Source organism: Brassica napus, chromosome A4, assembly GCF_020379485.1.
Source record: "Brassica napus cultivar Da-Ae chromosome A4, Da-Ae, whole genome shotgun sequence".
Taxonomy (NCBI): Eukaryota; Viridiplantae; Streptophyta; class Magnoliopsida; order Brassicales; family Brassicaceae; genus Brassica; species Brassica napus.
This window is the reverse complement of record NC_063437.1, coordinates 17,498,680-17,520,446: the sequence shown is the minus strand read 5'-3', so window position 1 is coordinate 17,520,446 and position 21,767 is coordinate 17,498,680. Positions and strand designations below refer to the sequence as shown.

Genomic DNA, 21,767 nt, shown 5'->3' with positions numbered 1-21,767 from the left:
TTTAAACTTTTTTATTAAAGACATTCCATATGTCATATCTTTTAAATACAAGACACTACATATATCTACAAAATTCGCAAAGTTCTATGTAAAGTAGTTAGACAATCTTCTTCGCTTATTCATTGTTTTTAGTGAAAAAACATCCTTCTTCACAACTGTTTTATTCATCCAAACCTACCTAAGCGGCCCATTATTCTTTCTTTCTTTATTTTGTTATTTTGTTTTGACGGCAGCATTACAAAAACACATATACTAATTAACAAGAAATAACTCTATAGGAGTACTAGTTATATATAACTATATAAGATTCATGTTATAAACATGAATCTTATAATAAGACTTGAAACTCAAATCCATGACTGAATTGAGTAGTTGCACTTGAAGGAATTGGGTCCACTAATGTGTGCAAAAATGTCTGAAGAATCTACCAATTGTTCCTCATCCTTTAAGCCCACCTGTGAACCAAACCGGTTTATAAACATTCCCTTTAAACATATACATCGAGTTAAAACAAACTGGGTTTCTTACCCCGTCTTCATCATCATAATGGCTTGAAGAACCTTGTTTAGTTAGTTCACCAAATTCATCATTCTTCGCAAATCTTCCTCGAACTCTTGGGCGACTATCAGCCAATGTTTTCCTACACGCATACTATAACAAAAAGCAAAAATAATTGTAATAACAATAACCATATGAGTATCAGGGTTTGATTAAGTAAGAACTGAACCTTGATTTTTTTGCTGAAATTCCTTTCGTTTCTTTTCTTCATGTACCTATTGATCCTCTCTTTTCTTTGTTCAGGGGAGAGTTTCACAACTTTATTTAACGTGGAATCTTCTAAACCGGTTATCTCAACCGGTCCTAATGTTGGATGAGTTTGAGGTATCACTAATTGGCTTTGGTTCTCGACGCCATTAAGTACCTTTTTAACCCAAAAAAAAAATCCGGTTAGAGATAGTAAACCGTTCATATGTTCCTTCATAACAAACCAAAAGTTCTCTAACTGAAGATAACAAATTAAAAACCGATAATTATTAGCTGCACCAAACCGGTTCCTTTAATTTGATAAATCAGTTAACATTTTGGCAGGTATTTTTACCAATCCCACATTTGATCTTAACAAAACCAGAAATCTCAGTTTTATACCCTACTTTTTGTGAAGATAACCAAACCTAAACCAGATAAGTGTAACAAAAAATTGAAATTAATTTTCAACTTTACCTGGAGATCTCCTGGATTAAAGATGCCTTTGATGGAATCCGGACAGAATAATCCACCATTATCAGTTTGAAAATCCATAAGTTGATCACGTGGTTTGTTGAAATCTGGTCCCAGATGAATATGTCCGGGATATAAACCAGAACTATTATCAGAAGATAATAAACCGGTGCTCATATATGCCGGTAAACCGGAAGTACGAAAGAAAGAGCAAGGGTTAGGGTTTAAGCCAAGATTGTAACTTGGGACAGAAGAAAGACAGTCTTCTTCGAAAACCCCTAATGGTAATAGAGGAGGAGCTATAGAAGAAACCGCTGGTAGAGCCAGATTGTCTCCAGAGTGTGGAATGTTAGGAAGCTGATGAACAATCTGAGTTCCGGATGAGAAATCAAACTGGTCTTGATTTGTTGTTGTAAGGAGCTGATCAATAAGTGGATATTGCAAAGGGGATGATGAGAAATCGATTGAAGCTGCTATGTCGTTTTCAAAATCATCATGTGAATCGAAAACTATGGACAGATCAGCGTTATTGTTGTCATCTTCATCATCTTGAAATATGTTGTTCATGTTGGTGTTACTGTTCTCAGTTGTTGTGGTCGTGTTAGTGTCTTGGAAGCTCCCAGATTTGTCAAGAATGTTTGAAACAGAGTTGACTTCAGATGATTGATTGAAAGTTTCTTCAAACTGTTGTGGATCACAAAAATCGAAGATTTGAGCACTAAGAGGGCTCGTGATATCATCCTGGTGAAATAACACAAAGAACTTTTAGATTTAGACATTAGAAAGAACAGAGAAAGTAATGATCAAGATCTTTTATAAACATTACGTTGAAACCAAGCATCAAAGAAGAGAAACAAAGGTTTGTCTTGAGCCACAAGAAACAAGAATTGTGTGTGATCCTTGAGAAATTACAGATTGGTTCTTAAGATAGATTTATACTCGGGTAAAATTTTCCTACTGTGACCTTAATTATCTTAGAGAGAATCTATAAGATATGTCTTTATTCTGTTTTTCGACATCAAAACACTCCAAGATTTTGGTGTCTTGATCAGATCCAATCTTTTCTCCTTTGTTATAGTACAAGTTTAGAACAACACAAATGTTCGTAAAGAGAGATTAAATGCATCTGTTCTTTCATGTGACATGTTTAGAAGTAGTGTTCCAAGCTCCAATAGCTAAAAAGAAAAAGCAAAGAAAGAGTGGAGTTTCTATAAAAGGAAAGTTTTCTGATTCTGGCATTTCTTGTTGGTGCTTAGAAAATAAATTAAACCATTGCCTGGTATGAACCAACATTTAGATTTTTTTCCCACAAAGAAAAAGTAAAGGGCACTTCATAAGATATAAGAACATGCAAGAAATCCTCATTATGATCATATATACATCAAAGTACTACTAGTGAAATTTACCGAACTTTATAAATTCGAATGTGAGAAACTAATCTAGCATTTTGTTTTTGAAAATAAATCGCATGCTCGGATGTGATAGAAACAGTTGAATGGACTGATTTTTGAAGAACATTTTAATATCACGTAACGATTTTCAATTGGCATAGAAGTAACAATCGTACACATGCAAGCGAATAAGAATGTAATGTTCAAAAACCGTATATTAATAATTTTGGAAGATAAATTGAAGTGTGTAGAGAATAACAAAGAAAGAAATAAAGTTTAAGAATGAAGAAATTGAAATGGAGATAGAATGGAATATAAGGCAAGAAAATGACCTTACACCAAAAAAGAAAACTCTAGTTAATTGAAATTCTAGGGTTGCCCCATAAGAGAAAACAAACTAATCAGTTTATAAGATCAAACTTAAATTTATATGATCTGTGCATGGTATATTTAAGTAAAATAAAGAAAATGAAACGTTCATTTCAATTCTTGCAAACAACAATGAATCAATGATAATACAAATTAAAAAGGGTAGTTGAAGAGAAGAGAATTACGATGGAAATCTGATCTTGAGACGAGATCACGTCTTGCAACATGATTGTGTTCTTTATCTCCAATGTTAATGCGAAATTGTTTTGGAAAAGGAGAGAAAATTCCCCAGAAAAATGACTTATAGTAAGAAAAATAACGAACAGGTCTTCACGGATGCTTTGTCAAACATTGTTGGAACTGATGTATGAACAAGAAATTCCATCGAATTAATTGAAATATTGAAGAAAAACAAATAAAACTGAAAAACAAAGACAAAGAGATAATCAAATTAAAACAGAACAAAGGCTCTTCTGTTTGAACAGAGAAGAAATGAAAAGAAGAAGTTATGGGAGTTTCACGTACGTAACCATCATACATATATATAGTTTTGGTTAAAAAAGTTATTATATATATATATATATAGTTTTGGTTTATGTCTATGTATATATATGCTTATATCAACATATATATTAATATATATGATCTGATGCATGTTTCTAAATATTATTTTCATGCCACAAGGCGTCGTATATGTCAGGGTGGCACTTAGCCTGACGTGGGAAGAAATTATTTTGACCGATCAATGAGTTTTGACCTAATTCTTTTGCATGGATATTGACTTAAAATTAATCTAATTTAAGCCCTATATTCATGGAATTAGTTTTCTATTTTTTAACTTTAGATATGTCCAATCTTGTATTTCCTTTGCTAATTTTATTGACTTGGTTAGTGATTTTGCGCAAAGGAGTGAAAAAGAAGTCGACCAGGTCAGTAAAAACTATGGGAATAAATATGTTGCAAGATGCCTTTGGACAATGAGCATTTATTTGCCGTAAGTAAATTTATTCAATAATATAAGATAAAATTCGAAAACAATGTTTAACCAACTTCGAAGTTTAAAGTTTTTCCATATGAAAATGATTTCATCTGTGACACTGACATTTTGAGCCTATAGGGGTCAATGCTTACTACCTTTAAGATATAAGTCGCTCCCTCTCATCCTTCGTCATTTCACTTTCCTACACTTTTATTATTCTATTCTAATAGCCATAACCAAAATAAAGTATTTTTTTTTTGTAAACTGACCTGAAATATTATGTAATAGCTTGTCTATTATTGATGATCAAGGTAAAGTATATATACAACCGTAATGCCTTAAGATAATAGGAGATCAACATAATCTCCATAGAACTAGGAACGTATAGTTATCCTTATCCTAAAACTCCCCTTCAAGTTGGCAGTGAAATGTCTTGAATGCCTAACTTGAAAAGAAGATACTGAAAAGTAGGCGTAGGCAATGACTTAGTAAGAAGATCTGCTGGTTGTTCTTTAGTAGATATGTGCTCAGTAGTAAGGATCTTCGCTTGAACGGCATCACGAACCTTGTGACAATCATTCTCAACATGCTTTGTCCGTTCATGAAACACTGGATTCTTCGCAATATGAATCGCAGACTGGCTATCACAAAATAACCGCATTAGTCGCTTATGAGCAAAACCAAACTGAGCAAGAAGAAGTTTCATCCATTGTAACTCACAAGTAGCATCAGCCATCGAACGGTACTCCGCTTCTGCAGAAGAACGTGATACCGTACGTTGTTTCTTCGTTTTCCATGACACTAACGAGTCACCTAAGAGAACCACATATGCGCTCAACGACCGTCTTGTCAGTGGACACGCAGACCAGTCGGAGTCACAGTACGCGGTCAAGGTCATATCACAATCCGACTTGAGAAAGATCCCTTGTCCCGGACTGCCCTTTAGATATCGAACAACTCGCAGAGCCGCAAGCCAGTGTTCCTGACGTGGTTTCTGCATGAACTGAGAGAGAATATGCACTATGTAGTTGAGCTCTGGTCGAGTGAATGTGAGATAGATGAGACGCCCAATCAAACGTCTATATTTACCAGCGTCAGGTAGTAAAGAGCCAGTAGCCAAGGCAAGCTTGTGGTTCAGTTCTGTGGGAACCGGGGACGGTTTAGCGCCAAGAAGTCCACACTCAGAGATAATATCCAGGGCATATTTACGCTGAGAAACAAAAATGCCCTGCGGTCCTCGTGCAACTTCGAGACCCAAAAAATATTTTAGCTTGCCTAGGTCCTTCATCTTGAAGCACTTGCCAAGATAATTCTTGAATCTTTGAATAATAGAGATGTCATTGCCTGCAATAATGAAATCATCGACATAGACGAGAATATGTAAGCAGACATTATCCTTGATAAGCGAGAACAGAGAATAATCCTCGTAGCTCTGAACAAAGCCGAAGTCTAAAAGAGCTTTGCTGAGCTTGGAAAACCAACACCTAGGTGCCTGTTTAAGACCATATAAAGACTTTCGTAGCTTGCACACTTTAGATGGATCATCAGTTTGAAATCCCGGAGGCAACTTCATATAGATTTCTTCCTCCAAATCTCCATGTAGAAAAGCATTATGAACATCCATCTGGTGGAGCTCCCATCGTTGGGCAGCTGCTAGAGCAAGTAGAAACCGAACCGTGTTCATCTTAGCCACTGGTGCGAAGGTTTCTTTGTAGTCACTCCCATGTTTCTGCCGATTTCCACACGCCACCAGGCGAGCTTTAGGTCGTTCCACTGTGCCATCAGCTCGATATTTATAAGAATAGATCCACTTGCCGCTGATCGCTCGCTTCCGTGGAGGTAGATTAGTAACATCCCACGTATGCTGTTCCTCTAGCGCTGTAACCTCTGTTTTCATAGCTTTATTAAACCGAGGATCGCGAACGGCTTCTTTAAAATTGGATGGAACCGACTCCGTGGTGATTGTAGCAAGAAACGCCTGATGGGAAGCATTAAACATAGACACAGAAGTATAGTTAGCAATAGGATACGGTGTTTTACCTGAAACCGATGTCGAGGAACTAGGATCAGAAGCAGTTGAAGCGTGAGGGGGGTGAGTAGCTGTAGAGGAGTGTACGAGAAAATTCTTAAGTAGAACTGACGGTTTCTTTGTCCTTTGACCACGACCCAGTACTTCAAGTAGTCCTGGAGAGCGAGGAGATGTAGGGGAGGTACTTGATTCAGCCACAACGGGAAGCTGAGTAGGTGTAGAAGCGATGTCAACAGTAGGAGATATAGCTGCAGCCTCATTAGTATTATCCGTGATCGGGGAAGAAGTAGTATCAGTAACTGGTGAAGCAGATGGAGCAACGTCATGATCATTGGTGGCTGTTGGAGACAGAGAAGTAGGAATAGAAATAGGAATAGTAACAGATGGAGAAGGTGCCAGCGTCGAAGGCACAGGCGTATTAGTACTAGGAGCTGGAGAGGGAAGGCTGCTCCCCCTGGATTCAGTAACTGGAAGGAGCCAGTCATCAAATGTATCATCCGTAATGTTCTGAGGTGGGGAAACATAGACGGCACTCTGAATTGCGTATTAGTACTAGGAGCTGGAGAGGGAAGGCTGCTCCCCCTGGATTCAGTAACTGGAAGGAGCCAGTCATCAAATGTATCATCCGTAATGTTCTGAGGTGGGGAAACATAGACGGCACTCTGAATTCCTGGAAACTGATCTTCGAAAAATTCAACGTCCCGACTGATGAAAAATTCATTAGTCTCAGTATCATAAAGGCGCCATGCCTTCTTTCCAAACGGGTAGCCAACAAATAAGCATCTTCGACTCCTAGGTCCGAACTTATCTTTATCACGGCTCCTTTTATGAGCATACGCCAAGCAGCCAAAGACGCGAAGGAGATCATACACTGGCGGCTTCCCATGAAGAACCTCATAAGGTGTTTTGCCTCCAAGAACTGCTGTGGGCGTTCTGTTAATGATGTGCGCGGCTGTTAAGATGCTTTCACCCCAAAACGTGATTGGTAGTCGTGCCTGAAACAAGCATGCCCTGGCGACATTGAGTATATGCCGGTGTTTCCGTTCCACTCGGCCATTCTGCTGTGGTGTATCCACACAAGAAGTATGATGAATGATGCCTTTTTCCTGGAAGAAAGATTTTAGAACCATGAATTCTGTCCCATTATCAGTTCTCACTGTTCGAACCGGGAGACCAAACTGGCGTTCACTCATTGCACAAAAATTCTGTAAGAGTTTTGACACTTCTGATTTCTCCAGCATCAGATACGTCCATACAGCCCGGGAAAAATCATCAACTATCGTGAGAAAATAGACAGAACCACACGAAGCAGGGGTGCGATATGGACCCCAAACATCACAATGTATAAGAGAAAAGGAAGTTTCAGCTTTATTAATACTCTCAGGAAAAACCTTGCGCGTCTGCTTAGCGCGAAAACAAATATCGCAATTATCAAAAACACCCGAATCTAACTTATTGTTTGTAAAAACTGGTAATGTAGACAAAACTTTAGAAGACGGGTGGCCAGGTCGACGATGCCACAAAACAGAAGACTGAATCGTTTTTGCTCCATGAACACGTGCAACTTTCACCCCCGTAAAGTAGTAGACCCCCTCACGTTCTTCACCCGCTCCAATCAGAGTCCTCGAAAAACGGTCCTGTAAAACACACAATGTATCAGTAAATATTGCAATACAACCGGTCTGTTTCAATAACTTAGACACCGAGAGAAGTGTGCAGTGAAAATCAGGCACAAATAACACATCGTATAGAGAATAATCTTTGGTTAGACGCAGAGTGCCCTGCTTTGTTGCTCTCGATCGATGTCCATTCGGAAACGTGACCGACGCTGATGTAATATCAGTGACATCATGGAGAAGAGATATATCTCCAGTCATGTGATGTGATGCCCCTGTATCAATGATAATATCATTCAAATTTGTTTTACCCGACAAGCGTTCCGAGGAAATATTTGATTGCTGGTTCTGAAGAAGCGAGATCAGTGAGGCGATCTGATCAGCATTGATCGTTGAAGGCTGAGAAGTAACTTGAGAAGAGTTGACACGTCCTCTTCCTCGTCCTCTGTTGGAGTTAAAACGTCCTCCACGACCACCTCTTGAGTTGTGAGAAGAATTCTGTCGTTGTTGTTGTTGTTCGTTGTACCATTCTGGAAATCCATGCACCAGAAAACATTCAGAGTAGTCATGACCCGTACGACCACAATGCGTACACGATCGGGAAGGGTCTCTAGACCGTTGTGGAGTAGTAGGAGTAGTAGATTTAGGCTGCTCTGTTTTGGCTGAAAAACCAAGAGCATCAGAACGTTGCTCTTTTGCTCGAGAGGAGACCATATTCTGTTCTTCACGAATGACTCGTGAATACACAATATTAAGATCCGGTAACGGGTCTTCATCTGTAATACGAGAACGGATGGAGAGAAAGCGAGATTCATCAAGTCCAAATAGAAACTTGTGGACTCGTGCATCTTGTCTTTCTTTTTCAATATCGGCTGCAGCCTCACACGTACACGAGCGAGAAGTCTTCAGATTCTGCATCTCTTCCCATAGCTTTGTAAGTCGTCCATAGTATTCAAGAACCGATTGACCATCCTGTTTACAATGAGTAATTGCATCCTGAAGTTGATGTAGACGAGCTCCGTTTTTCACGGAGAAGCGGAAGCTTAGGGTTTCCCAAAGTTTATGAGCTTCAGGAACGAATGTAACAGTCGATCGAATTTTAGGATCAATGGAAGTCCGGATCCACCCAACAATCATCGAGTTTGCCGCTAACCATCGAGAAAGATCCGGATCAGAGTCGGGTTTCGAAATTGTCCCAACAATGAAACCAATCTTCTGCTTTGCTTGAAGAGAGTTTCGGAGCTCTGTTGACCACTCCGAGTAGTTCTCACCATTAAGCAATACAGAAGTTATAAGAGCTCCTGGATTATCCGAGGGATGAAGATAGTAAGGTGACCCAGGTTGAACAGCCTGAGTTATCGCAGTAGAAGTAGTAGTAGGATTTGGCGTCGATGATATAGTATCGTCAGACATAGTAGTTTAGTAGTATGAAAGAAAAAAAAAAATTTAGGTCAGAGATTTGTGAGATCTTAGCTCTGATACCATGAAATATTATGTAATAGCTTGTCTATTATTGATGATCAAGGTAAAGTATATATACAACCGTAATACCTTAAGATAATAGGAGATCAACATAATCTCCATAGAACTAGGAACGTATAGTTATCCTTATCCTAATATGACCAAAATAAAGTATGCGAAGACGAATGTTTTAAAGGCTACATTGTCAACCTAATCATCGGTACGAACAAAGTGATCAAAGTACGAATTGTGTTAGCATTCAAAACTATAAAGGATGTGATTTCACATTTAGTCTTCAGATCTTTAAACATGTATTCCCACAAATGGAATTGCTTTATCGGTCAAATGTTATTTTATTATGCCTTAAAACTGTTTTAGGATCTCATATACTATCCTAAGTAGCTATTTGCCTATTTGTATTTTGCAGTTCGCTTAGCATACATTATTAAAAGGAAATTAGTCAATATATATCACTTTGTTATTTGTTCTTATCATGAGACATATCGCCTGTCAGTATCTTATTTTGGTCACAAAAGTCTACAAGCATTTGAAAATCACTGCCATGAGAATACGTTATTTCCCCCTCAAAGTTTCAAAATATATTAAGGTTTTACTCTTAAGTCGTATCCACAAGCTAATTCATGTATGTGGTGTTTATATATGTTTAGAGCTTAAAGCACACTAAACATGTACATAGGATGATAAGAATTGTAATATTTCTATTATTAAAAAGTAAAATAATTGGGATTAAGAGAGTTGCAATAATTCTATTGTTTTCAATAACAAGAAATGAAGTGAAAAAAATAAAAAAAATGAAACTGCTTAAGATCAAAGCTGATTTGATGAATTGATACGTTGGAGATATGACCATCTTCGTGATCTAAAGTTCATTATATGCACACGCATTATCCAAATAGAAAGCGACCACCACTTTCACAATATAAACTAACACCTAAAAATAAGCGAAACCAGTAATAAAGAGAATAAAAAATATATATATATATATATATATAAAATATTACTTTTAACATATCTAAATAAATGTGAATTTCATTGCGTTTTTATTCAAAATCTTCTTCCTAGATGAATCATTAGCCATTAATTAAATAGGTAACCGATGATCATTGACGATTATGTAAAGTTCACCAAATGTTAGTTATCTCATCTCAAAGGGATACTTTCATTTGAAGTATATACGTAATATGTTTCTGCAATTTAGTTGTGATTACGGATATCAAAAATAAGTTGAGTAATCTTGACTCACAGATGAATATGTAATATATTATCTTCATAATTTTTATTGGTTGTTCGTATTTGAATGATAGTTTCGCTTTCATATTTGGATCCTATAGAATATAACTTTTATGCAAATAGAAAGGACACACCCATCGTGCTTCAGATGGTACCCTCATCCTTTTAAATCACTAAGTAAATTAATAAAACGTTATTTTTAGAAGTGAAAAATACTTTTTATTTTGTTTGAGTATCTCTTTGTATTATTGCTTTACTCTTTTTTATTCAGTTCATGGAGGTCGCATTTGCAACGTGAATGCATAGTTGCAGACCAATATATCAACCCACTAATCAACGATATAAAAGCTATAGAGTATTATGCATATCACTTATAATATCGAAAATTATATATTATAATTAAATAATATTATTAATTACCTATTGTTAACGTATCAACAATCAATTAGCCTATGACTTGCATATTTCTCTTATATTAGCATTGTTTGCGTGTACTTAAGAAAATCAATAATTCTTAGTAGATTGCTCATCATAGAATTCTTAAAGCTTAGAAATCTTCTAGTAGACTACAAAAACATGCATATATTCAAATAACTCGTTATAAAATACATTTTAACATGAAGCATATTTCCAAACCCAAATTTTTTTTATCCATCTACAAAATGTGATAACCTCCTAGAAGCATATATGATAGTTAAGACTTTAATGGCGCATATACACACTTTTCACACTATTGTTTGGTTGTGAGAAAACTTTGCAAGCTACAATCTCTTACGTTTGTTGGTTTTACATCTCTTACCATCTATTATTTTTTTTTTGGTTGTTGTCAACATGCAAATATAAATTAACTTATTTTTGGTTGATAAAGCTAGTTGGATATATATTTTAGAAAACAAAAATTACACAAAAAAACTAATAAGATATAGTATGGTTTTACTTTCTTATATTCAAAATATCAAAAGTGACATAAAGAGGAAAATAGAAGCAGATTTTAGACCATATACTATAGTAACAGAGTTTCGAACGTAGGAAATCCAACAAATCCATCATATATGTTGGTCACACTGAGTATGCATCTTTAGTCCAGTGACTACCTCTATCACTAGAGTTCGACATCACTAGACTTCAACTCCATATGGCCCCATTATATGTGATAGACTTTGAATATGTTCTTCTCAAGAGAGAATCCAATTTTACCTTTGTATTATGGCTCTCGATAGTGATTACCCCACCCCACTAGCACATCTTAATGGGTTAGTAATGCACTTTCTCCTTATCAAAATTGTTTGTATATCTTCTTTATATATTTCTTCCAATATTATTTCGTGATGGCTTATTAAATAAATCAATAAAAAATTAGAGATATATTCAATGTAAAATGATTTGAAGTTATTTAATTTATAAAAACATGAGCACCATAGAGTATTTCAACCAGTTTTTAGATTAAAATAATAAGAAAAACACAAAACAACTAAAAGGAAGAGATAGAGAGTGACAATTGTTTCTCCTCCCTGAGATGCAAGTCTCTTAATAAAAAACTTTTATTATATTCATCACTTTTTCATTTGACAATAATTTTCAATTGTTAAAACAAAGTTTGAGAAACCAATCACAGTTTCTTGCCAAGTTTAAAGAGTTTTAAATGATTTTAAGCAAATTAAAAAATTAATATGGTTTTGTTAAATCACTCTGAAATTTCATTCAAACCTATGATGTGTTTCTCTCTTTTTAAACTAATAGAGTCCACGCAAAAAAAAACAAAAATCACAATTTAAAATATTTTTAAAAATAGTAAATTTCAAAATACTTTATAAAATGACAATCTCAGTACCACTGATTTATTTTTTGTTTAGATCATGTTTGAATAACAACAAATTTATCATGTTAGTAAAAAATACCTCAAATTTCTGATTAGACTGACAATCAACGAGCATATTAATATTTTTTTTCACTGAGTTAGTCTGACAATCAACAAACATAAAAAATATCGATTCAGAAAAAAAAAACATGTGCAACGCGCCGTTTTAAGTATTCCATCGGGACATGAGAAATTTCAAGTTTGATAGAAGATGGATTGGACAAAAAGGCTTTCAAGACACTATTAAAGAAGCATGGACAGCGGCATCTTTAGATCAGGATGTAAGTCTTTTTGATAAAATACGAGAAAGTCGAAGAGCTATGTCTAGATGGAAAAGATGACATCCCTCCAATAATGCAAAGCTGATCGAGGAACTTAAACTGGAACTTGAGAGAGCTCCTCAAATCAACCCCTGGAATTTCGATTGTGCAATTTAACCCATGCAAATATTCTAAATTTTTAGCCTTGGTCCTTCGTCTCTTGATGGTCTTCAAATCGGCCACAAACTTTATAAATTGCAAATATAACCCCACAATTTCGCCTCAAACTTCTCAAGTGTGCACTTAGCCCCATCAAATGCAAATGAACACACAAATACCATATATACATATAAATGCATCCTAAAATGATTAGAATGAACTAATAACAAATGCTAAAACTCATAAACGTGATATCATTGGTATCAAGGAGAAGAATTTGAAGAAGCTGTCTAAGCAACAGGTGAAAGTTTTGAGCTTTACTACACTCTTTTGTCTTTCTATTCTGTGTGTTTTTACTTCACATATTGAGTCTTTGTATGTTCTGAGTTTGTATCGGATCAAGTTCGTACAAGGAAATGGTGAGCGTGTGCACATGACTATCTAATATTCTTGTGGATTTGGAATCTATAAGCAAATCTGTGGTAAAACTACAGGTAGGTGTTGTTGTTGAGATGGTGAATGTGAGTAGATCTCTGAGATGTTATATGAAGCCGAGTGGCATACAGTTCTCTGGCTCTAAGGAAGATTCAGATGATGCTGGAGAATGCGGTGGCATCCCTGAGTTTAATTTTTTGAATGTCTCTGCATTTGGTAAGCTCAATAAACAAAACAAAAAAAAGAGAAAAGAATAAGTAGTTATTGATTTTCCTTTCTGTTTGTTGTCTCTGAAGTTTTGGTAATGTCGATATGATCACAGAGAAGATGGCCGAGGAGCTTGCGGAGATGTTCAAACGCGAAGTAATTCTAAAGGTAGGTTTACTCTCTCTTCCTCCTAACTCATTCTGTATATAATCTTTAGGCTCTTAATTAGCTTCTGATTGTTTTCTGCCATAACATCAATATCAATAGATGAGATATTTGTTGACTTATCTTATGAGCCTGTGTTGCATATTTGTTGCAGGATGGATGAGATATTAGCAACGGTCGGAGAAGAAATTAGACTCACCTTCTAAAGTTTGAAAGCTATTCCTTAGTGCGGCGTCTGGTTAAGTTTCTGTTACTTTAAAGCATGACTGCTTCTACAAAGCACCAAGTGACTTAAAGAGACAGAGGAAGAGATTTTTAGAAAATCTTAGCTTTGATGAAACTCAATTGCTATGTTTTGTTTACTGGAAACCATAGGTTGTAACCTTTTGTTATGAGCAACTACTCTTTACTAAGTATACAAATGGGATTATTTTCGCTTACAATATTCGTGAAGATGAATACATTAATGCTACATGTTGTCTAGTAGGAAAGCTCCGGCTTCTTAACAATAGAGACCTTCACAGTTCTCAGAATCCTGACCAACTACTAACTCATACCCACCCAAGAAATACACACATACATATGAATGGGAACTACTGGCCAAAAACAGAATAATATTGAACGGATTCATCAATAGTTAGAGGGAGAGACATTGTACCCTGTCTGGAATATTCTGAGGCATTGGAGCTATAGTAACATATCTTTGTGGGATTAACCTAAGTGAACTCACTGTCCGGTCCGTAGATGAGGATGTTGGGTGGAACTTCGCAAAACGATTGATCACTGCAAACTTCTCTAGATCCTGGAGTTCCACGCTCAAGTCTGCAATTGTACTTCCGTTCTGTAGTCTGCAACAAGGACCAGATGTTCATGAGATCAAGCCGCCAAAATGAAAACCCATTTAGAACTAGAATCAATTACTAGAGAGAGAGAGAGAGCTGTGTTTTTTTACCCTGCAAAGTTAGTCTCTAGTTTCTGTGACCTGCTAATGAAATCTTCAGCAGCTTTGGAGATGTACTGCTCACTGATTGTTTCAGTTTTCCTTCTCTCAGACACCCTACACAAGAGTGGATAAGTTTGTGTCAATACATAACCTCAAACTCTCCAGCATTTCAAGGATAACAGTACATATCCTTACGGGTTTGATTTGTTCTGGGGCAAAAGGCATTCGTTCCTATCAGTAAAAGTGGAGCTACATGCATCTCCTAGTGCTCCTCTTGCAGCAGTATATGCAACAAACTCATAGTTTGAGCTAGCAATCAAAGATATTACCCTAGCAGGAGGCGGGCGAAATAGTTGTTGCATGAGTTGTGTTGAATATATAAGCCTTCTCTTTGATCTGATTGGTAGGCCATCCTCAAGTAAATTCCCAAATTCCACCTGTGAGAACATAAGCCATCAACGTAATCAACAACATTGGACAAAGAGGCAGGCGAGAAAGTATGTAATGAGGAAACTCACCTTTTCAGCAAATTGATTAGTTGCTCTGGCCCAATCAACCTCGGCCTCACTGTAAAGAGTATAGTAGATTAATACAGTAATCTATATGAAAGATTAAAAATCAATATTAGTGCTCATAAGCCACACACACCTGAGAGTCTTAAGCCTCTGGGAACCATGCATGACTTCTTTTTTCCAAGATAGAAGCTCTGATGTGGCAGTTTTGCGCTTCTTTGGTTTATCAACCTTCAGAAGTGTATGAGTTGCACCATGAGGCAATGACTCAGATGAGGGAATCTCCGCTCCTGGTGCGGAGCCTGACATTTGCTGCGTATTAAACTGCTTCCGAGATTGCTTCGGAGATTGAACAGAATGTGAACCATCAGCTGAACTCCCAACATTAGAAGATTTTTCTTCTATGTTCAAGGAGGTGAGTCTCCCTGTATTATTCACGGGTTGCACCAGTCCGTTCTTGAAAGTTCCGTATTGATTATACCAGGATGGAGCCATCTGAGGACTGATTTGTTGTTGATGATCTGTTCCAGCCGCGGCTGAATGATTCTTATTGGAGAAACTCTGAGAAACAGTTTGGCCGAAAGGTAGCAAGTGGTTCGCTGATTCCTTGTGATTCAATCCATCTCTCAGTAAACCATCAGATCTTAAAGGTGACTGTTGCTCCTCTTTGGAAGCTACCTTTTGAAGATGAACAGAACTATCCTCGCCTCTCTTCACAGTCATCTTGGGTGCGTCAGCCTCCCCATTTTCAGCCATAAGCTCATCGTGACGCATATTATCTTTCGGAAGGTTGTTTGAAGGAAAAGAGCGATCAAAGGTTTGATGATTGCTCTGCACCATTCTGGAGAACATCGAAGCAACACCAGCTGTTTGTTTTGCACCCATATCTTGACCCTGCAACTCATGCATATTCACCATGTCCCTCCCACTTAATGACATGTCTCCTCCATTTTGAGAGGATAATTGATTTCTCTTCTCCTGCCTTGAGAAGATGTCTTCTACGTGGCTATTGGTAACTGGATGCGGCCGTAATATATCTAGCTGAGGCTTAGGTGGCTGGTTCCAAAACCGATGTTGCGGTGCTAAAATACCGGCTCCTGAGTCAGATCTCATACCAGAAGAGGAGCTCTGCTGAGGCGAACTGAATATAACCTGAGGCTGAGGAGCAGACAGCATAGGAAACCCTTCAGCTGAATCTCCTTTGTTGTTGTGGGTCGTAGGATTTAGCAGGGAAGGTGTTTGTGCTGAATAGTCACTGCTTTGATCTCTTTCTTTCACTTGAAGGGTTGACAACTCAGAGGATGAACTGACTAAATGGTTAGAAGTTAATTGTCGAGTATCAACAGGCATCAGTTGATTTTGGCGATACCCTTTGGAATATGGGAAACCAGAGGCGTTGTTGCTTTCTCCTTGATAAGTGGAATGCTGTGGAAAAGATTGATTAGATGCCCATGGAGCAAACCTTGATTGACTTGTTGGTCCTTTTTCAGGGGCAATATGAAGTGAATTCAATGGCTGCAAAGAATTCATAGAAAACTGCACATTATCAGGTGAGGGAGCTGGTTGAGATGGCGGAGCCAGCTGTAAACTAAACCCCTGAGAAGCAGATGACTGTCTCTGACGAGATTGACCACCATTTTCTGCAGAGGGTGTTGATTCAGGAATATTGGAAACATTTGTTTCCACAGAATGCTCCTCCGGCTGGTCCACCTTGTGAAGAAGCTCAAGCATAGTCTGCCTGCACAGGAAAAAAAATTCAGAAAGGCAATTGCAAGCAAATAGTGAATAAGAATTACTCAATGACCACAGTAAGAAAATACATCCCCAATGAAAATTTGTGAAAAGAGTACTCTGCTAGTTAGTTGACAAACTAAACCTTTTCAACCCAAAGGAAAAGTACCTTGACGCATTCTTCACTTGATTACACATATCAACACTTCTGTCGGCTGAAGCAGATGTAGTAGGTGAATTTTCTGATCCTATGCCTTGTAAACCATGTCCCTGCCATAATGAAGCCAAAAAGAATGTTCAGAGGGATTCAGATTTACTAGAACAACGCCAAAAACCAATGGATAAAAATTTACCCTGTCAATTTGCATGTTCATAGGTGGCTGACTAAGAGACTTTGGCTGCCCGAAATAGCCTTGATTTCCTGCAGAAACCTGCTCCAGTGTGGGTGGCAAATGGGCAACTTTTTCTCGATAAGGCTCATCAGTGACACCAGTATTACCCATGGGGTGATAGTGAAATTTGAGACTGATCTGACTGCCATCTCTATAATTCACTTGAGGGGTAGCTTTCTCCACAGAGTTATTACCCAAATGCTGTTGGTTTTCCTGGACATCCCTAGAAGCAGTAGACTTGTTTTCCGCAGTGGCAATGCCAAATCCATAGTTTGCCTTCATTTGTAGATTTTGGGTGAAGTGATTCTTCTGTTCAGCAGGAGCAACTAAGTTTGGATTAGAAGCAGCCTTCCAAATACCAAATCTATCTTCAATACCCTCATTCCTTTGAATAGAGCCCGAATCACTCTGGAGTCTCTCACTTAGTGCATTTGAAGCCTTGACGCCAAGATTCTGGACCCTGTTACCAAAGCCTGCGTCATTACTGGATGTTTCTGCTACAGCAGATAGCATAAGAGCACTCCAACCCCCACCTTTCAAAGAGGGGCATGCATCATTAAGGTCAGAACTACTGGACATCAGGTTTCCTGTCAAGCTCATATCAGTGTCGTTTCCAAATGCTTCCCACAAATTGTCATCCGAACCAAACAAAATCTTTTCTTCTGTTGGATCTAAGGCTGTCGACTTCTGTGACCCAGAAACATTTCCAGGCGCTTTTATATATGATTTTTCTGGTGGACCAGAACCCTTCATCTGATCGAGTTTCTCCTGCGCTGAAACGTTTCTCTCGCGTGGATCATCTTGCTGGAAACATTCAAAATTTGGGCTATCATTTGAACCTGGAGCTGAAGTATTTGAGAACATCGCTCTCGCCTGGTATGTGGATCTAGGTAGCATAAAACTATCAGGCTGATTGGTGAGAGCGGAACCATGCTCCGAAGATAACCTGCTCATCTGAACGGAAGAGAAGGAATTTTGAGGTGCATTTGCCCCACCAAGAGGCATGCTGTACAAGGAAGGTTCAAACTGTAAGTTCGCCTGTCCGTGCTCAGCGCCAAGCCCACTGGATGAAACTGGTGAAATGCCGGGGTGCATCCAGTGTGTATTTCCTGACACAAGATCAGGCTGCCAACCATTACTAGACGCATCCTGAAGAGGGATGCCATTAATCAAAAGGTGTGATTGATTATCACTTGAGCGATTTCCATTTACTGCATTTGAATTCAAAGAACTGAGCTGCCTGGCTTCCCGCTTATGAAGCTGTTGTTGAAGTTGATACTCTTGCATTTGCTTAAACATAACTTGCTGCTTTAGCACTTGCATATCATTGAAAGTCATCTGCTGCCTTGGAAACGGCTGGAGCATGCCAGGCGGCTGGCTGTTTAATTGCTGTTGACCACCAAAGAAGTCACAATTAACCGGAGATTCTCCTCCCATCTCAAACCTCATAGGAGTTTTATGAATGTCTGAAGTAAACCCTTTCGCTGATAAGCTATCTCTACCAGATTCTACACCCACTCCCAAAACATTTGACCCATTCTGCATTGCCATCCCATGCATGTAACCATTTGTGAGTTGCTGATTATCTTGTAACAGACCTCTGGAGTACTCAGACCTTATAGAAGGTTGCTGCTGCTGCGTAAAACTCAAACCATGGTGTGAATTTGAAGATTGCCATCTCTCTGGATCAACTGGAATAAGCAAGAAAGGAGAACGTTTTAAAAATCTCCAGCATAAGCTAGAAGCTATTCATATAAGTGGACAAAACGCATACCAGGTTGTTGTGTGCTATAACTCTTCAGACTAGCAATACTGGATGGGTCTATATGCCTCTGGTTTCCAACTAAACCGTTACTGAAACCGGACCAGCTTCCATCAACCACCTGAGACTGATGCTGGTCTTGAGATAGGCCTTCTTGTCCAAAGAAATTGTGGATCCTCTCCATAGATTTAGCTCCTAAGAAATTATTCTAAATATCTGGAACCTCTAATAGAAAAAAACAGAACAAAGTTCAAGATTGTTGTCTCCTTTGATTTTAAAGTTTGAATTTAAATAGAGGAACATGTTCAACGCCTCTATCCCCTCGAGAATTCATGATCTACCTTCAAAATATTTCCTGTTAAAACAAACAAAACAGTTACTACTTATTTGAAGTTGTTTAACACACACACACACAACAACAAACTTGAGACCACATTGGATACTAAATGTCATCAAGATCTTTAAACCAAAAGCAACTAAAGCTCAATCCTTTATTAACAGCTCAAAATCAAAGCTAAATCAGAAAAAAAAAATTACAGAATTGCTTTTAAAAATCTCGTGAATCATCCACTCGAGATCAAAATCAAATCGAAGCTCAAACACACTACACTAACCAAGAATCCAATCTCAAAACGAGAGCTTTCCAATTCCTACCGAGAAACTTCAATAATTGGGTATTATTACAAATCAATCTCACATACTAAAAATAAAAGTTTAGGGTTTCTAAAAGGGGAAAGAGAAAGATGCGAACTTACACACTTTGTATCTACAGCAAATGGAGAGCCTTTCTTCCTCTCCCAACCTCGATTTTTCAAAGAGTGCGTTAGGGTTTCCGAGCTCGAGAGAGAGATAAAGTGATCGAAATTTTTTCAACGGCGGGCGCAGGAGCAACACTGAGGTTCGGATTCGGAAGCAAAGTTTCAGGCTCGGGTCCAAAGCAGATAGATGATGGCTCGCATTTTACTGAAAGTCTCTTACGGAGACAGAAGGTTACGGAGTTGTTGTACTTGTGGGCCAGTGACGGACCATTGTAACCAAAATACATCATTTCACAAAGACTTTTCTTGAGTGATTTTTGTTTACCAATTTATTATTGGGAGAATTTTCCAAATGGTTACAATCTCGAGTGTAATTAAGGGAATGAATATGATTTTGATATAATTGAGTTTCTAACATTTAGCACTCGTTTGCTCCGGTTTTACTCTTTGCTAATACAAGTTACCGGTTACAAATGATAAGGAGATGACGTTGGCACCAACTTACTTGGTCCACAATTTATTTAAACTGTTCATACGTAACGATGTTACAAAAAAAAAAAAAAAAAGTTCATACGTAACGAAAGAGATGACGTCAACACCAACTTATCTGGGCCAAAACTTATGTCACGTGGTCATAACTTACGAAAAAAAGGAGACAAATCACTCTAATTTTTACCGCATATGGGGTTACTGTTTGCAGTAAATGTGTGGAAGAAAATAGAAGATTTTTTGATTAAAAAGTGTATTCCGTTTACTGCAAATAACAAGTCGAAGAATGCACAAGCACATGATTTGAAAATTCTCGACTGTTCTATTTCATATCACCAAAATACACTAACACCTTCTCAACACCTAAAAATAAACTTTATCCTAACCTCTACCCCACCTCAATCCTTAAATATTAAACCTTAAACCCTAATCACTAAACCATAAACCTAAATATAAATCTTAAACCCAAATAAAATAGAACCATAAAAATAACATAGTACATATTGATGAAAATAAATATGAAATGTATATGATTGCATGGAAGAAGTTAATACTAAACCCAATCTCAACCCCCACCTTCCAAATACTAAACCCTAAATCTTAATCACTAAATTTTAAATTCAAATATAAATCCTAAACCCAAAATCTTAGTCATTAAATCCTAAACCCAAATATAAACCCTAAATCCAAATCTTAAAATATAAAATTGTACCTAATATTATGTAGTATAGTTACCCAAACCCAAGTATAAATCATAATATAAATTTATAATATTTTAAATAAAATTAAATCAGAAAATGGTATCTTCTATTTTTTTAATACTAAACTATACTATATAAAATGAAATAGAATAGTTTTGTGAAGTCTAGACTGAAGAGAAAATCGATATCAGAAGAGTTCAAAATTGACGACATGATAAAATATTTAGATTAACGGTATCGAAAGAAATAGAGACTAATGATACTAGAGAAAAGAGGAAGAAGAGACAACATAATATGAATATTATTCCATTCAAAATCACGTTGTAATCTATTTTATTTGATGTCATAATAAATTCTATTCAATTTACATGTAAGTATACTATTTCTTTTTACAAAATCATATACACACTAATAAAGAATTCAAATACACACCGATGCAATGCACACTATTCTATTTAGTTTATTGGTTGATATTCTATTCAGCTCACAAGAACATACACAAAGTAGTAACATTATGAACAACTCTTCACATTTATCCATGTTACTCGAATAACATAGACGACTTGAAATTAGAACAACATGCCAAACGAGTGTTCATAAGCTAGTCTTCGACTATAAAAAGAGAAGAGAACAAAAAAGCGTAAGCGTCACTTCTTGGTCCATTCTCCAATAAACAGAGATTTTGTCAAACAATGTTTTATCTATTTGCAAGATCTTCGTGTACTCGATATACAGTAACAGTACAAACGAGTGTTCAGAAGATAATATTATAACTAAAAGATGAATACTGACAACGTTGGAAACTACCTCACAAAAAGTACATTTCTAAGCAACATTCTCTGGTTGCGTTATAACCAGAACGCGACTTCAAATAGTGAACGTGTTCCTTGTGGTCCGAAAAGTCCTAATAGTTTACGTATACATCGCTGACAAAAGAAAAAAAAAGTCCTGATAAGTGACAATCGGTAGTCGCTTTTTAATTCTTGATTTTTTATTTTATTTTCCTGTCAAATTTATTATCGGTCCCATGTGAGCACCTTCCAGGTTAAGAGAAGAAAGGAAACAGAAATTCAACCAATTT

The 21,767-nt window shown here is 37.2% G+C and overlaps 2 protein-coding genes and 1 long non-coding RNA gene across 8 annotated transcripts; 1 reads left to right on the top strand and 2 right to left on the bottom strand.

Annotated features, from left to right (window-relative positions):
- Window positions 1–13: 13 nt before the first annotated feature.
- Window positions 14–3,487, bottom strand: LOC106450146 (zinc finger protein CONSTANS-LIKE 12-like). 2 transcript variants are annotated; one of them, XM_013891801.3, is made up of 5 exons: window positions 3,164–3,487; window positions 1,222–1,959; window positions 728–922; window positions 529–651; window positions 14–455 (listed from the first exon to the last, which is right to left on the bottom strand). In XM_013891801.3, the coding sequence occupies exons 1-5, from the start codon at window positions 3,203–3,205 to the stop codon at window positions 348–350; spliced, it is 1,206 nt and encodes a 401-aa protein (XP_013747255.1). In that variant the 5' UTR covers window positions 3,206–3,487; the 3' UTR covers window positions 14–347. The 2 variants fall into 2 exon arrangements, with proteins under 2 accessions (XP_013747255.1, XP_022574000.2); XM_022718279.2 differs by lacking the exon at window positions 3,164–3,487 and adding an exon at window positions 2,045–2,355.
- An 8,882-nt stretch (window positions 3,488–12,369) lies between these two features.
- Window positions 12,370–13,681, top strand: LOC106447150. The gene is made up of 3 exons (XR_002664237.2): window positions 12,370–13,242; window positions 13,349–13,401; window positions 13,553–13,681. It is a non-coding gene; the product is annotated as an uncharacterized LOC106447150 (long non-coding RNA).
- A 91-nt stretch (window positions 13,682–13,772) lies between these two features.
- On the bottom strand, window positions 13,773–19,696 carry LOC106447148. Of its 5 annotated transcripts, none has more exons than XM_048778419.1 (10): window positions 19,498–19,696; window positions 19,080–19,093; window positions 18,751–18,963; window positions 16,938–18,667; window positions 16,754–16,854; window positions 14,990–16,591; window positions 14,860–14,908; window positions 14,537–14,778; window positions 14,351–14,455; window positions 13,773–14,246 (listed from the first exon to the last, which is right to left on the bottom strand). In XM_048778419.1, the coding sequence occupies exons 3-10, from the start codon at window positions 18,920–18,922 to the stop codon at window positions 14,036–14,038; spliced, it is 4,212 nt and encodes a 1,403-aa protein (XP_048634376.1). In that variant the 5' UTR covers window positions 18,923–18,963; window positions 19,080–19,093; window positions 19,498–19,696; the 3' UTR covers window positions 13,773–14,035. The 5 variants fall into 5 exon arrangements, with proteins under 5 accessions (XP_048634376.1, XP_048634375.1, XP_048634374.1 ...); XM_048778418.1 differs by having other exon boundaries at window positions 19,494–19,694; XM_048778417.1 differs by having other exon boundaries at window positions 18,751–19,093.
- Window positions 19,697–21,767: the final 2,071 nt, after the last annotated feature.

Bases quoted from the DNA above. Each gene is read 5' to 3' on its own strand.
- LOC106447148 (XM_048778417.1), bottom strand. From the start codon at position 18,922: ATGGAGAGGATCCACAATTTCTTTGGACAAGAAGGCCTATCTCAAGAC. The intron at 16,855-16,937 runs GTAAATTTTTAT...TCATTATGGCAG, and splicing joins TGAACATGCAAATTGACAGG to GGACATGGTTTACAAGGCAT. The intron at 14,247-14,350 runs GTAAAAAAACAC...TCCTTGTTGCAG, and splicing joins CTAGAGACTAACTTTGCAGG to ACTACAGAACGGAAGTACAA.
- LOC106450146 (XM_013891801.3), bottom strand. From the start codon at position 3,205: ATGTTGCAAGACGTGATCTCGTCTCAAGATCAGATTTCCATC. The intron at 923-1,221 runs GTAAAGTTGAAA...TGGGTTAAAAAG, and splicing joins TTAATCCAGGAGATCTCCAG to GTACTTAATGGCGTCGAGAA. The intron at 456-528 runs GTAAGAAACCCA...TTTGGTTCACAG, and splicing joins ATTATGATGATGAAGACGGG to GTGGGCTTAAAGGATGAGGA.